This window comes from Equus asinus, chromosome 13 (genome assembly GCF_041296235.1).
Source record: "Equus asinus isolate D_3611 breed Donkey chromosome 13, EquAss-T2T_v2, whole genome shotgun sequence".
Taxonomy (NCBI): Eukaryota; Metazoa; Chordata; class Mammalia; order Perissodactyla; family Equidae; genus Equus; species Equus asinus.
The window spans coordinates 1372981-1389381 of NC_091802.1; the positions used below are offsets into that span (position 1 = coordinate 1372981).

The window sequence follows — 16401 nt, forward strand, 5'->3', positions numbered from 1 at the left end:
AAAACATACAGTGGCTGAAGTTGGGTGGGTGATGATGAACATTCCTCTGAACAGTTCGTATAAAAGTGTTGTAAAAATTAGAAGAATGTTACATTTCTTTTTGCTTCTTAAATGACTGAGTGAGAGACGCAGCAGGCACTGTGGAGGAAGCCCCGGCAGTGCCGTTGGGACTCAGTAGTACTCACATAGCGGTCCCCCTTACCGCAGAGGAGGCGTTCCAGGACCCCCAGCGGATGCCTGAAACCTCAGATGGTGCCACACCCTAGATACACTGTGTTTTTTCCTATTCATACAGACCTACGATAAAGTTTAATTTATAAATTGTGCACAGTAAGAGACGAACAACGGTAACTAGTAACAGTTGGCTTTGGGGCCATTATTAAATAAAATGAGGGTTACTCGAACACATGCACTGTGAGACCACAACAGGCAATCTGATAACTGAGACGACTACTAAGTGACTAAAGGGCGGGTGGCATATACAATGTGGACAGGCTGGACAAGGGGATGGTTCCCCTCCCAGATGGCATGGAGCGGGACAGCACGAGGTTTTGTCATGCTGCTCAGAATGGTGCACAATTTAAAATTTATGAATTGTTTATTTTTTCCATTTAATGTTCTCCATTTAATGTTTCTGGACTGAGATTGATCTCAGTAACTGAAGCCATGGAAAGCAAAAGCAGAGATAAGGCGGGACTGCTGTAGTTCAGTGCCCAAGCCAGTCCTGCTTTCCCGCCTGCCTCCTGCCCAGGTCTGCGAGGGCTCATCAACCTTGGCAATACCTGCTTCATGAACTGCATCGTCCAGGCGCTCACCCACACGCCGCTGCTGCGAGACTTCTTCCTCTCCGACAGGCACAGGTGTGAGATGCAGAGCCCCAGCTCCTGCCTGGTCTGCGAGATGTCGTCACTTTTTCAGGAGGTGAGCACTGTTGACTTTTGCAGCATAACATTTCTCTAACTACATGGGGTGTTTTCTCTTTTAAAAAAGAGAAAATAAGGTTGACTATAAAGAAAAGCAAATTTGTAAAACCTTATGTAGTGAGTAAATATTTAATATGTGCGTTTATTATGGAACACATCTTTTCTAAAAGAGATTGTTAGATAAGAGGCTATTAGCATCATTTTTAGAGGCACACTGCTGACTTAGAGGATGAAAAAGAGCCCTTTGGAAGAAGCACGACTGGTGGGTGACATTTGTCCCTAAATACTGTGGTGTTCCTGCTCCGCGATGTCTGCCATCCTGATTCACAGTGAGGCGTGTGGACATGCGCAGGCCACTTGTTTGCTTTGTTCTCAGAGAGAGTGGGTCTTGTCTTCTGTTGCCCAGCCTTCTCAGTCTGCTTCACCAGAGGTCCCTGTCTCTGTGTTCCTCTGCTCTGAACATCAGGTTCCGTTCTCCTGGTTGGACGTGAGCTGCACTCAGGTCGTGCTTGGCCATGTCTGTCTCCAGCCAGTGCTTACAGCATGGCAGAGCTCAGGCTGGGCTCAGGCATCCTTGGGCTGGACCCTCCACACTCAGCTTGGTGGCCTCAGCAAGTACAGTCCCTCAGCACCCGACTACGGGGGGCGATACTTCCTGCCCCACAGGTTGCTGAGAGCACCTGGATGTACTTTAGTGTCTAACACAGGAGCCAGCAGGTGCAGCCAAGTCTGTTTTTCCCATAACCTGTGATTGCAGCACCTCACACCCACTTGGGAGCCGCCCCTCAGTGACCTAGGGGGCTCTGGCGGCCCTCACATGCCCGCGGCAGAGGCAGGAGTGATCGAGCCATTGCAGCAGAGACCATCTGGCCTGCAAAGCCAGAATCCTGTGCTATCTGGACCTGTTAAAAAATGCCTGCCGACCTTTGGTCTAGCCTAACCCGGTGCCTGCGTACCTGCAGCGTGCAGTGACTGCTGGGGTTACGGCAGTGAACAAGCTGAGTGGTGTCGCCGGCCAAACACAGAGACAGGCGGTGTGGTAGAGAAACTAATGAGGGGTGGCTACACACCTGTGGGTCCACTCATTTCCGGTGGGCACTTCTGGTGATAAATTCATCTCTATCTGATTGGTTTTTAGGCTCAAATCTATTAAGGTATCATTTACAAAGGGCATAATTCACCTTTTAGTGTACAGATCTCTTTGTTTTGACAAATCATTTTGGCTTATCTGTAGAAGACAGATGGTGGGAAGGGAAAAAACGATATACAGACTCAAAAAGTCAGTGAGTCCAAATAACAGTGCAGTTTGCAAAAAAGAAGAAAACAAAATGGAGTCATTTTTGTCAGAGTAGCCGTTAGAAGTTCTAGGCAGCTGTTAAATATTTTTCCATTGTGTGTGCTTTGTGTTTGGAGCGTAGCATTCATTCCTGACCAGCGTTTTCGTTTCCTGTCTCTGAGCAGTTTTACTCTGGGCACCGGTCCCCCCACATCCCGTACAAGTTGCTGCACCTGGTGTGGACTCACGCCCGGCACCTGGCAGGCTACGAGCAGCAGGACGCCCACGAGTTCCTCATCGCGGCCTTGGACGTCCTGCACCGGCACTGCAAAGGTGCGGCCGTGCGCCTGCAGCCCGGGCTCCGTGCGGGCCTCTCAGAGTTCGTGTGTGTTAGGATCGCATGTTTTTCCCAGTAAGAAGAGCACGTTAGTACCTCACAGAGGTTCTTCGTAGTTTTTGAAAGGAGGAAGCCATTTGGGTGTTGTCTTCTGACCTTGCTGGGAGTGGAGCAGCATGGTGGTCGGTCCTGTGTCACCGGTAACGGTGGACAGTGAGCTCTCCCTTCTTGATGGGCCTTTGCCCTGAGTCCTCTGCCGCCAGCTTCCTCTTGGCCTGATTTGGGAGGGGCGTGTCTGCGGCTCCCATGAGTTGTTGTGGCGGTGGCAGACCGGGAGCGTCCAGATGTGCTCCAGATACAGCTGAACCGGCACTCCTGCTCCCGCCCCTCTCAGGGGCTCCCAAAAGGCCGCGGGGCCGTGCTGTAAAGGAGCCTGAGCCTCGCCCGTGCCAGTGCTTCCCTGACCCTGAGTCAGTTCATTTTGGATCCAGCCAAGGGCCTTTACTTTCAAGTCCCTCTTAGGATCTTGCTGGAGCTGGGCTTCCTCGTAGTCGAGTCCCACAGCCTGGCCCCAGAGGGCGGCGGCCTCACCAGTTTGCAGATTTGCGGGTTTGGGGGAGGGGCAGCAGGCGAGAGATTAGGACTGAGCAGGAAGCCGCAGTGGGTCCCCCTGCCCTGCCCACCGCGGGCTCCCCGTTTGAAGGCCCTGTGTGGAAGCTTACTGACGCAGGCGTTAGCCCAGTGAGGTTATCAAGCTTGAGTGTGGTCGGAGTCACCCCAAGGGCTCGCTGCTGTTTCTGCCTGGTGGGCCTGGAGTGAAGTCAGCACTTTTCATTCCTAATGAGTTCTAGGCTGGCTCAGAGCATGCTCGGGTGGAACTGGAGTGTGCTGGGGTAGCAGAGTTACCTGGTTACCTGTGGCCTCTGGGCTGAGACAGCTAGTTGTGGGTGATAGCCCTCTGGCTAATTTTCTTTCACCTTGATGTTTTTTAAGAAGCAAAACCCTGGTTGTCCAGGTCTTGGTGAGCGGCCTCATGCTGCTGCTTCTCAGTCTCTCGTAAGTGCCCTGTGTGGTCTGAGGTTACAGCTCAGAGCCGAGCCAGACCGGAAATAAGATGGCTTGTTCTGGTCGTCATGGGTTTGGGTTGTAGGGTTTTTGTATGTGTGCAGTCGTATGCCACATAATGACATTTTGGTCAACAGTGGACCCACACGTATGACGGTGGTTCCCTCAGATTAGTCCCATACAGCCTAGGTGTGTAGTAGGCCGTACCATTTAGGTTTGTGTTAGTACACTGTGGCGTTCGCACAACGACACGTTTCTCACAACCTGTCCCTGTCACTAAGTGACACCTGACTGTGCTTAAGTTCTTTTGTCCTGAAAACACACATGTGATCTTTTTAGTGCTTGCCCGAGGAGCCCGCTGAGCGTTGCTTAGCAGCTTGGGTAAGGCTTGGTTTCCTGGCATTGAGTGCAGTCCACGACAGAAAGGAGCCGCTGTGGAAGGTGATGGCGTTATTACTCCACCACTTGAGAGCCTTCTATAACTGGTGTTAATCTGTTCTAAAAATCAGCTGTGTGGAAATGCATTGCTTTAGTTAAAATTTTCATATGACAAAAAAAACGATGAAACCGTTGTGACCTGCTTCTCTGACACGTTCCATTTGAAGAGTGAAAAGGTATGGAAGGCTCTTCCCATAGAAGCACGTCATCAGAATTCTTCTGAGTTCATCAGGCTACTGGTTCACAGCACGTGGGGTGGCCGTGTAGCACTGGGTTAGGCGTTCTTGTATGGTGTTGTGACCTTCAGGTGTCTTTTTGGCTTATTTTTATTTGCATCTTCCTGTATGTATTGTCCCATATCCTAGCATTTTGTCCCATGAATTTGAAATCCATCTAAGTAGCATTTCTCCCTAATCTCTCCAGGCAGCTGCCATCAGAAGACCCAATGTCCGTCCTTTATCCCTCTTTAATAATTTTACTTTTTTGATATGTGTTGTATGTATACATACGGACACACTCTCTATCCCCATCGTCTAGTTGAGTGACAGTTAATAGAATGTATACACAATATGCATTAATAGGTATTACACTCCACCGTGTGTTCATATGTCTACACACAAGTATGAATAAAACTTGTGTTGAGCTGGAAAGGGTGGGAGTGGTACTTACCTAGATGCAGCTGACTGGGAAACAGCTGTTTCTGAGGTCCCAGAATGCAGGAGCTGATGAGAAAAGCATTCTGCAGTAATGCTTTCTGAAGTGAGGCCCCCATTTCTGTCTAGTCCGGGGGAGAAGGAGGGCCTTCCCTGGCAGCCTCTGACCCGCAGTGTGTCAGGCCACCTCAGTGGAAAGCTTCACTCAGTTATTCTCCGCCCAACCTCGGAATCAGTAACCCTCCCCAGCTGCTGGTCATTGGATACGTTTTAGTGGCAGGATAGAAGTTAAGGATATCCTTTTAGGGAGTGGAGAGAAAGAAGAAAATTGGAAATACACTGGCTGGCTCATCCCGTTCCCTGCCAATTCTCTCTGTTGCCCTTTTGAAACTGTCAGCTCTCCTGGCCTCATCCTGCCTCCACGGGTGAGTGGCCTCACCCGTGGGATGTGGCTCTTGGAAACTTGCTGACTCAGGTGTGGATGTGAATTCCAGAGCTGCGTTCTTTCCCCAGGTGACGATAACGGGAAGAAGGCCAACAACCCCAACCACTGCAGCTGCATCATAGACCAGATCTTCACAGGCGGACTGCAGTCGGACGTCACCTGCCAGGTCTGCCAGTAAGTGCAGGGCCTTCCGAGGGATGCAGGGGGTGCTTCTGCAACACGGGGAGCCATCTGGGCCATGCCAGCCAGGCCACCGTGTGGGACCCCCGGCCCACCAGTGAGACTCACTTCACTCCGGCACTGCTTAGTGAACATCGGGGCGCATTTCCAGTCAGTAAAACTGGTGCATTCTGAGAGGTTTGTGAAGGTTTCAAACTCTTGGAGCCGAACGTGTATTCAGCGCCACCCCAGTCCTGCCTTCTCGGTGGTGTGCCAGTAGGTCGTGTGGCTCTTACAGAGGAGCAGCCAGCTGAGAAGCAGAAGTGCAGACAGCCACGCCAGAGGCATGTGTCGAGGTAAAATAGCTCCAATACAAAGGACAGGAGAAGTTAGCAGGTCACCCTGAATGCTGACGTCGTCTGGGGCAGGGTCCCCAAGGGGGATGTGGCTTTTCATGTGGAGACCGTCCATATCCAGCATTGTGTGCTTTGAATCTTTCCCCCCACGTCTCAGCTTTCCTGGGGGTCGCTGACACCAGGACCCTAATAAAACAGCCCCAGAAGGACTGGACCACACGTGGCAGATACTTGGTATACGTGCTCCAAACCGTGTCAGTTTTAATTATTTTATGGTTTCCTTTTCCATTTTCTTCACAGTAGTGTCCCTAATTCTTTACAAGTGGAGGCTCTGTCCTTGGAGCTCCGTGCTCCCTCTCCAGAAGGAGCACGATTGGCTGGTGAGGCCTCGACCCTCCCACGCGGTGTCCGTGCACCCCCACGTTTTCGTTCCAGTTCAGTTTTTATAAACCCTGGCCATGATCCACGAAAATTACTTCAGAACATGTGATGGATTGCCGCTTGCAGTTTGTGTAGGATAGACTAGATATTGGAAAACGGTCAGTTTTGCCTGTGTTAAAAATGCACCGTTCTGTTCCATAGCATACGTCATCATGGGCTGGCCCCCTGAGCGGGGTTTAGACTCGTAGTTTCAGTGGCCTTTGTGGGCCCTGGGGTGCGCGACTCCGTCAGCAGGAGGTCGTCTCGGTTCACATCCTGTTGCGCATGTGTAGTGGATTTCCTAGTGTGAGAGTTTCTCGTGGCGTATTTTGAATAGAGCTCTGGGAGGGAATTGGCTGTGCTAAGTAGAACATGAGATGCAGCTGTGCGGCCTGTGGGCTGGGCCTGGTTGGTGCCTGCTCTCCGTGTGACGTGTGTTTGGAGGTCTAAGTTACTACCAAGGCCGGCAGTGCCCGGTTCCCAGGGAGAAATTCTGCAGTTCACACATGCGGCCAAGAGAGATCCATCGATGCAGCACCTCTGGACATGGAGCCCAGGAATTTATATTTTCCCAAAGATCCCACAGTGACTGATGAGCTGCTGGTTTGCAAACCATTGCTTTAGGAGCAGCCTTTGCCTGAAGTGGTTTACATGCTCCCTTCCCAGGCCCCCTTAGGAGCCCAGGACACATTTGTGTGAGCACTCTGCTTTTTCTGACTTTCGATGTCGTTTGCATAAAAGGGCGGAGTTGAGATTCGCTCCACCCAGTGGGACTTCTGAAGCTGTGTGTGGATGTCAGTTCTCATGGGCTTTCATCTCCCTTTGCTTCTAGTGGCGTCTCCACCACAATAGATCCCTTCTGGGACATCAGTTTAGATCTGCCTGGCTCTTCCACCCCCTTCTGGCCCCTGAGCCCAGGGAGCGAGGGTAGCGTGGTGAACGGGGAAAGCCACGTCTCAGGAACCACCACTCTCACGGACTGCCTGCGAAGGTGAGAAGCCTGTCTTGCGCTGTGTAGGGAAAGTAAGGGCTTCCTGGCCAGTGAGTGTCGTCTCCTTGCCTCGAGGCTGTCAGAGTCAAGTCCTGGTAAGTTCAGGGCCGCCCAGGGCCGCTGTAGGATTTTCTTTCACGTGTCTGGTATAAAACAGAGAAGATATGTCACCCTGCCGATGGCTGTTGTTGGTGCCCAGTGGCTCCTACTAGTTTGTCACATTTTTGCAGGATGGCTAGCTTTTTCTATCCACCCAGCTTTGTGTTTTAGAATGTCTGTATTACAGCTATTGTCCCCCCCCATGTAAATTAACAGAGCCACAGAGCAGCAGGCGAAGCTCCCTCCCCTTTTGTGATAGTAACCTACCCCAGCGCCTGCACTGGACGAGCTGGCCTCACGCTGTGGCAGCATCCACTTCTGCCGGTTATGCAGACCTGGAGTGCTGCCCACGCAGTCCAGGCTCCGCCTGTCCACTTACACGTTGTTGATTGAGATGAGTGATAAGATTTAGGGTGCTGTAAAACGCGTTTAAATAGCGGTGATGTACAATTGTGGGGAAACCAGAACCCCTTCCAAAACTTTAATTGAGTTTGGAGTTTCATAGCTTTTATTTTCTTTTAATTGCATCAATTAAGGGTCACTGTAGACGAGTCCTTGTTGGGTGGAAGTGTTCCTTATGAAGACAGACAAGCTTCCAGGTTGTTACCTTCCTGTGTCGTCAGCAGGCCCAGAGGTGCATGTTTAGAATTTTAAAATGCATCAGCTTTGTTACACTGATATGTCTAGATAGAAATGGAGTATGAAATTTTTAATTTGGAAAATATGGAAATGAGAAATCAAAAGCAAAAAAAAACGTTTTTCAAGCGAGTCTATAACTAAACTAAATTTAGTTGTAAATTTCAATAAAATTGAAGCTTTCCCCATGAAGCAGGATCCAAACTAGGTCCCCCTGTTACATTTGGTGCTGGTCTCAGAGTCCCTTTCAGATCCGCAGGCTTCAGCTGCCATCTCTTCTCTCCGTGCCCCTTCTCTGTTGAAAAGAAGATGGTTTATCCTCAGACTGTCCCACATCTGGGTTTTGCTGGTGCATTGTGGGCTAGGTCTTGAGGTTGCAGTGAGCGGCTCAGATGCCACGCTCCGTCCTGCCACCTCCACGAGACCCAGCCGTTCTATCCACGCTCCGGCTCCAGGCACCTCATGGGCAGACAGGCTCAGCTTCGGGTGGCGGCATCATCTCACCCTCGTGGGGTGACAGAATTTCCAAAGGATAAATGAGCATTTCCAGATCCAGTTGTGAAAAGGTTGAATTTTATATTTGTTTTTCAGCTTTAAACTTTAAAAATTTGGCATGAACTATATTGAAACATCTGTTTTAGGGATCTTTATCTTTAGTAGCTACCACCTGTGCCAGAAATGCTTGCTGTCTCAGCATAGCTGAGTCTGTCTCATCATCACTAGAAAATTACCATTTCTGCAAACATCTCCTTTTTTTAATTGAACTTTTTATATTGAGATGGTTGTAGTTTCCCATGCACTTGTAAGAAATAATACAGAGCAATCCCGTGTACTCTTTTCCAGTGGTAACATCTTGTAAAATTGTGGTTCAGTATCACAGCCAGGATATTGACATGGATGCAGCCAAGATGCAGGGCATTTCGTCACTGCAGGATCCCTTACAGCCACACCTCCTGCCCTCCCACCACGACTGCCTCCTTAGTCCCTGGCAGTCACGAATCTGTTGTCCCTTTCTGTCAATTCCACATTTCAAGAATGTAACGTAAATGTAGTCATACATCCTGTAACCCTTTAGGATTGGCTTTTTTCACTCGTCATCATTTTCTGCAGATTCACCAGGTTGTGTGTATCAGTAGTTGGTTCCTTTATATTGCTGACTAGTATTCCATGGTAAAGATGCACCACAGATTGTTGAACCGTTCACCATGGAAGGACGTCTAGGTTATGTACAGTTTCTGTGTGAACACAAGTTTTCATTTTTCTGGGACAAATTTGATTTCTGGATCTTATGGTAGTTGGAAAATTATTACTATTTCACCAGACTTCGTTAAAAAAAAGTTTAAGATATTTTTTAAAGTGATAGAGGGGAGAAAGGAAGAAATAGTTTGTTGTCATCGTCATAAAATTGTAAACGTCCCTAACTTGATGTTTTTAGTAGGGAAATCGGTTAATTGAAACCACTGAAAGTGATAACTCTTCTCTCTGACCTCTCCCATCTTCTTTTCCTAAAAATACATTTTTTAAAATGCATTGTAGATTTACCAGGCCAGAGCACTTAGGCAGCAGCGCCAAGATCAAGTGTAGCGGCTGCCATAGCTACCAGGAGTCCACCAAACAGCTCACCATGAAGAAACTGCCCATCGTGGCGTGTTTCCACCTCAAGGTGGGTCTCCAGGGAGCAGCCTCCGGGGGCAGACTCAGCTGTTTGTCCAAGTGCAGCTTGGAGCCCGCTGGGGGATGTGGAGTACGTTATAACGCAGAGACCCAGTGAGGAGCCCTGAAGGAAGCAGCGGGTGACGAGCTGTGGCTCTGTTCCAGTTCCGGAGCCGGGAGAGGCTTGTGGAGAAGAAAAGTGATTGCTCCATCGCGAAACCAGGGCGTGAGCCCCTCCACTGGGCGCGGGGGTGCTAAGGGGCTGCTGCTGCTCCTGCCCGATTCTTCCGGCCGCCTCCCAAGGGTTTGCTTGAAAGCAAACTAAGGCCCTTGGCACTGGGGTCTCCTCAGGGGCCGGATGGCAGGTAGCTTAGGCTTCACGGCCACGTGCCACCTCTGTTTCATATTCTTCTTTGTTTTATGATTTTTTTAAAAAAAACAATTCCTAGCTTGCCGGCTGGCTTTGGTGGCCCCTGATCTGGTCAGAGGAATGTCTTGTCTGGTGACAGGAGTAGTATATTCGCTTTTGCTCCCAGAGGCTGTGGGTGTTCGTTCTGCTTTCTCTCACCTTGCGCTTTGCAGGGTTTGTGGTGAGATTACTTTTTTGTACACCTGGTGTTTATCACTTTGAACCATCACTTCATTTCAAGCCTTGACTCGAACCCCATAGACTAGATTTCTCTGGGTTGGTACTGTGTTACTGAGTCTGTAAGCTCTAGACGTGGTCAGAAGGCAGTTCAGAAAGTCGATGGAAAGCCCACGTTTGGGAGTACACAGAGAACTGCCATCAGAGGAAGCCCCTCACAGCTCCGTTCCTCTCCCCTCCCACTTCTCCCCCATTTCTGTAGCGATTCGAACACTCGGCCAAACTGAGGCGGAAGATTACCACATACGTGTCCTTTCCCCTGGAGCTGGACATGACCCCCTTCATGGCGTCCAGGTACGAGAGGGTTTGTGGGGGTGTGGCTCTGGGTCAGGGCACAGGTCCCTGGGGAGGCGATTGTAGACATCGATACAACCGCCCCTGCTCAAACCGAATTATCGCCTGATCTTAAAGGTCACCCTCCAGAGATTGGGTTGGTGGTTACTAGAGGGGAAGGGAGAGGGGAGGAGGGCGAAAGGGGTGACAGGGCTCGTGTTTACAGTGACGAATGGTAATGCGTCTTTGCGTGGTGAACGTGATATAGTCTACGCAGAAATGGAAATGCATGTTGTACACCTGAAATTTGTATAATGTTATAAACCAATGTTACTGCAATAAAAAAATCATTTTGCTGAAAGCATAAATTTGATGACCTAATTTTCAGAAAAGCAGATTAGAAAAATAGTATGATCAACCAAGGCACCACATCAATAAAGCATCGTTCATTATTGTAAAAAAGAAAGTTACCCTCCTGAAAACCGCGCCACTGACACCTCACACACGTGGTAGTTTGCAAGGGCCACTGTAACAAATTGCCACAAACGTGGGGGCACGTAAGCAACAAGGTGCTGGCAGGGCTGAAGGAAGATCCCGCCCTTGCCAGAGCTGGGGCCACGTTGATCTGGACCTTCTCTGGCTCCGTGTCTCACACAGGTGTGCTTTCAGCAGTTCACTTCACCACCCTGAGCCTCTGTTTCCTCACCTTAATGCGGGGCAGTCTCTCCTAAAAAGGAGAGTTGTGGGCAGAACTGGAAGGCCTGTATAGGATGTACCCAGCATGGTGTCTGGCATAGTGGGCCCCCAGCAGTATTGGTGTCATCATTCAAGCCAGGCCTCCCTTTGGTTCATTGTTTTAAGTGATGCTGAGTTTTGCTGTCGTTGGTTACAGCAAAGAGAGCAGGATGAATGGACAGTACCAGCAGCCCATGGATAGTCTCAACAACGATAACAAGTAAGTGGTCCCTTCTGGGTGTACCCTGAGTGTCCCTGCAGGTGAGCAGAGAGGCCCTCCCAGCATTTCTTGGGGAGGCAACCTGATTCATAAGTGGTGGTGGCAGACCTCTCGTTCCTTTTGGCCACTGGCCTGCTTCCTGTCTCGCTGTCTGTTGTCCTGTGTTGAAACACCTGAGCCCTCTGTTAGGAAAGGGCTCTTCACGCCCGCGTCATAAACACCCCCTCCTGTCGCCGGCCGGACCCCTCTCCCACAGCCCTGTGTGTGAGGGAGGCTCAGTCTGGCTGCTGCCGTCCAAGAGAGAAAGCTCAGCATCTGAAATCTGGGCTTCTTGGCCTCTGCCTCTGCTGGCATTGCAATAAAGCCTCTGTTTTTCCTTCACCGTGCTTTTTACTGTTGCTGTGGTAGAAAGAATGAGAGAGCATGGTTACGGTATCTCCTCTACACGTGGCTCCAGCGGCTCCAGCAGGGCAGCTCGAGGGCTGAGTGGGGCCGGTGGGCGCTCACTCTCCTCTGCACGTTGGCCTTGCTTCCTGCCTGGGCTGTTCCCTTGGGGGCCAATGGGCCGCCCCTCACCATACAGGCTTCTGACTGCTTAGGCTGTCTGGTTTCCGACGGTCGTGAAGCTGACTGCTCCGTCTCCCCGCTCCTTCGTCCCCTGCCAGGTACTCCTTGTTTGCCGTTGTTAACCACCAGGGGACCCTGGAGAGCGGCCACTACACCAGCTTCATCAGGCAGCACAAGGACCAGTGGTTCAAGTGTGACGATGCCATCATCACCAAGGCCAGCATCGAGGACGTGCTGGACAGTGAGGGGTACGTCTGGGGGTGGCAGCTCGCTTCCCCACGTGTGCATCGGAATCCAAAGCCACATCTGTTTTTAGTACTGTAGAAGGATGTTCCCCTTTGGTTGCTGAAGTCAGGAGGCTTGTTCTGGACAGGACGCCAGCCGTGATCAGTCCCTGGATAGGAGAGAATATACCTGACTAGGGCACCCTTGATTAATGCCTTAACACAGCAAACATGGGCAATCATTTATTGTGGCCGTGGCGTGAGCTGGCATGTCACTTCCCTGGTGGCCCCTCTCTGCTTTGGCTATGTCATTGTTTCCTGGCACGTTGTCATCCACCTTGAGCTTCAGTAAGTCCTTAGTCTTGAGCCTGTCAGTAGGAGTCCTAGCCCCAGAGATGAGCTGCCGTGAACTCTGCGAGGCTCCTGGACTTGGTGTCCCAAGCAGTGGGGCAGGCCCCGTGGGAGATTGCGTGTAGAGCAGTTTGTGTTTGAGAGGACGGCCCTGTGACAGGGAGGAAGCCAGAGCAGAGGTGGGTTTGGACTGGAACCCACTGCAGGATTCTCACCAAAACAGCCCCAACATGAAGGCAGCAGCAGGCCTGGACAGGAGAGGCCAGTTCCAGAGCTGTGTGGGAGGCAGGACTGGCGGGGCTCGTGACTGTTGTAGCTGGGCAGAAGGACAGGCCTGGGGGCTCGGGCGTCAGGTGGGGCACTCCTGCTCCTTGGCTAAGGACCCTCCTCCTTGGGGACTAAGAGCCAAAACCCACCGAGCCAAGGCATCAGCCTGCTGGCACGTGCTGGTGCAGGTGCTCCTGCCGGGAGGGTTGGAGGCAAGCAGCTTTGTGTTTTCACGTCCTCAGGTACCTGCTGTTCTACCACAAACAGTTCCTGGAGTACGAGTAACCGCGTCCGCAGCCGCTCAGCAAAGGAAGGCGATGAGTTGGCCCGCCTCTCAAGATGATCCCCCATTCCCCGACAGGACACTGCCACCCGCACAGAAGCGCCCCAGGAGTGTCAGGGCCGTGGCAGCCTGTCCAGAGACGGCCACAGTGGGTGCCCAGGACCGGGTGGTCGACTGGACAAGCACTGCGGCCGGGGGAGGCTCCAGGAACCTCACGACCTGAAGGCTGTGCTGTGTGCGGGTCGGGGCAGAGGAGATGAGTCATGGTGTCTCTCCTGTGCTCCTCAAGAGAGCGTGTGGGTGCCCTCCGCACAGGGCAGCCTTGTCCTGGTGCTTCCGCACGGCAGTGTGGAGCTGAAAAGGCGCCAGCCCATCCTAGAATTATGGATGCATTAGAGCAGTAGAGACAGAGATGCTGTGCAAGGACCAAGGGCTTTGCAAGTGTCTTTCTCTGTGTGAGTCTGCGTATGAAATCTACGTAGTGTGGAACTCTTAGCCTCCGTTTTATCAGCAGACATCAGGAACCCCCAGCGCCTGTGAACGGAAGGGGCTCACTGGGGTTCGAGTCGCGTTGTTCTGCGGATGACGTAGCGTCAGACTGCATGTGGAAGCGCCAGCCAGGTGTCCTCTGTTGGATTTCTAAAAAGAGGCATTTTCTTATTCCCTCTTCTTCATCTTTTTCCATAGTGGTGAATTTCATAAATGTAATGATAGTGATGTGAATGAATTCTTGAGTTTATACTGAAATTTAGATAGTTTTCCCTTTATTCTCGAGAGTGAACTTGCTTTTGAATTGGTGTTGGTTTTGTTGCTTTCCGTCCCCCTCCCGTCTGGAAGCATCTGTGTCCTGGTCGAAGCTGGCAGGTGCAGCAGAGGAGGATGGGGCTGCAGCTCACAACTGCTCTATCACAGTAGTCTTCGAAGTAAATGAAGTGTTTTTCAGTGGTTTCGTTGTTTCCTTGTATTTTTTTCCTGGCCTCCTGTCCCGCTGGCTGTCCCGTTGCTGCTTGTTGGCCGGCTTGAGGCTGAGTGGCTTCCAGCGGAGCCACGCTTCATTGTGGAGCCTCTGCCCCACGTCCAGTGTCATTGCAATTGTAGCAGGAAAAGATGACTCTGTGATGGAGCTTTGGGAAGAGCTGAGTGAGGAGATGAACAGTTTGTTCCTTGTAAGATATCTTGCCTGCATGTATCTACTTAAACCCAAACTTAGATTGTCCATTTCTGAGAAATTACAACCCGGAGCCGTGGGGGAGGCGGTGTTGCTTTCCTATAGTTTGTGAACAAGCTGTGCTTGTCCTGGGAGCCAAGTCTGCGTCTGAGCTGTGGAGCATTTGTTCCTGGAGAGGAAGAGAGTCAGCTGTTTAAGGGTCAGCAAGCTTTTTTCGTGAAGAGCCAGATAGTAAATACTTTAGGCTTTGTGGGCCGTATGGTTTCTGTCCTAGGTAATACGTAAACAAATGAGTGTGGCTGTGTTCTAATAAAGCTTTGTGTATGGATGCTGCAATTTGAATTTCATGGGACTTTTCACATCCTGATATGTATTTTTTTCTCTATTTAAAAATGTGTGACCTATTCTTAGGTGACAGGACATAGAAAAACAGTCAGTGGACCAGATCTGGCTCATTAGATAGTTAAGTTAGGAGTTGAGTAGTTACTGCACAGCCTGGAAAATGCTAGAATATGGGAATCAGCAATCATATACTGCAGAATCATCATATACGGCAAAATCCTTAGTGATACAATTTTTTAAGCACTTGCACAGTTCATTCTCAGTTGTATTTCTGCATTTAAGGAGCGTAAGTTTTAAAGCATGTTTTCAAATAGCATTATCAGAGAAATATGGGTGGGTGCGAGATTTCCAGAAATGTCCCCATTTGCCCAAGGGATGTGTGTGTGTGTGTGACTGTGCTGTGCTGAGTTCCTTTGGGGAGGTGCTGTCTTGTAATAAGGAACAAATCCAAGGGAAAGCAGAAGGGACTGAAGCGGGTCTGCAGAGCTCTGAGCCCGCAGATCTCCTCTGGTTTGCCATCTCGCTTTGCTGCAGGGCCTGGGTGCAAAGTGGGGGCAAAGCAGATGGATTGGCCGTGGGGTTTCCTGGCAGATTCCCTGTGGCCTGCCAGCCCTGCTTCCCCACGTGTGTCTCCTCCCCTGCACCCCTTCCTGTCTCCTTTCGGGTTCAGGGGCTCAGCTGCTCTGAGCACAGGAGGACTGGGGAGAGACAGTGAGGCCGTGTTTATGTTTTATAGACATTAAACTTTTGTATCCAAATTAGTTCTCTTTATTCCCTTTGGCATTGGCATTCTAAGCACTTACCCCCTCTCTGCTACTGAGAAGTTCTCCTGCGGCCGGCGCACTGCTTCAGGAGCCGCTGGTGCTGCACTGCCGGCCAGAGGGCCTGCCGTCGACGCGCTCGTCTTAATTCATCTTCTTGGGAACAAAATATTACATGATGGGTTTGGGAATTTCTTTCCTTTTAGCTCCCAATCTGACTGTTAAATTCAGGAAAATGGTTTTCTTGTTTCCTAATAACTACCCCTGTGTCGGTTTTCCAATCATGGCCAAGTATGTCTGACCACTAAGGAATCGTTGGTGACCCCCTCCACTCCCAGCGGTGTGTTTAAAATGTCCTGTGTTCCTGAGATGACGGCTGTCGTTTCAGCGCTTCGCACTGGAACAGTGGACTCTCCCTCTGGTGTCTGAAGTGAGTTCCGAGCAGTGTAAAGCGCCGGGAGAGTGGGGCCGGGGAGGTGGAGTGGCCAGGCCTCCCCTCCAGGCCGGGCGCTGGAGCAGCCCACGCCGAGTCCACCTGTGCTGTTGTAGTCCGGCTTGGTGTGTGTGCTTTCATTACGTAAAATTGCTCTTCTCTGACAGTTAAAGCGACTGTTTCCTTGCTATAGCCTTGAAAACAAAAATTGTTAGGAGAGGACTCCACTGATCATGCTGTGGACTTTATTGCCAAGACGTTTACACCTCCTTTCTCCCTGTCGTTTGGAGCAACTGTTTGACTCTACCTTCCACCCCAATGGCTTGTAGTCGTTCCTATGTCATAATAAAGCTACGTTTTATTCTGAAAATCGGCCAGCCGTCCCCTTACTGATGCCAGCGGCCAAACGGGGGGCAGGGGATGCGAGGCCCTCCTTGTCTGTGGACGCCCGCAGGGCAGACCCTGCTGAGACGAGAACCCACCAAGTCCGGTGCTGGAGCCGCGGGCCCAGCTTGTGCCAGCTCTGGGCGTTGGGAAGTCCGTGCAGCCTGCCTGGTCTCGTTTCTGTGAGTGGCCCACTGCTTCTTTGACCTTTTCCTCCTCCTCTGGGCAGGATGGTGGCATAGCCAAGATCCAGGAGAGCCGTGGGCCTTCAGACTCTGGTGTGCGCACCCAAGGGT

At 50.9% G+C, this 16401-nt stretch overlaps 1 protein-coding gene across 3 annotated transcripts in view; it reads left to right on the plus strand.

Annotated features, from left to right (window-relative positions):
* USP22 (ubiquitin specific peptidase 22) overlaps positions 1-16091 on the plus strand; it is a 37925-nt gene extending 21834 nt beyond the window's left edge. For all 3 annotated transcript variants that reach the window (XM_044746148.2, XM_044746149.2, XM_070482210.1), the window contains 9 exons: positions 752-921; positions 2385-2532; positions 5206-5311; positions 6905-7063; positions 9335-9461; positions 10300-10391; positions 11263-11325; positions 11991-12140; positions 12977-16091. In XM_044746148.2, the coding sequence (XP_044602083.1) occupies positions 752-921; positions 2385-2532; positions 5206-5311; positions 6905-7063; positions 9335-9461; positions 10300-10391; positions 11263-11325; positions 11991-12140; positions 12977-13019 (1058 nt within the window). In that variant the 3' untranslated portion in view covers positions 13020-16091. The remainder of the gene's footprint in view (positions 1-751; positions 922-2384; positions 2533-5205; positions 5312-6904; positions 7064-9334; positions 9462-10299; positions 10392-11262; positions 11326-11990; positions 12141-12976) is intronic.
* The last annotated feature ends 310 nt before the right edge of the window (positions 16092-16401 follow it).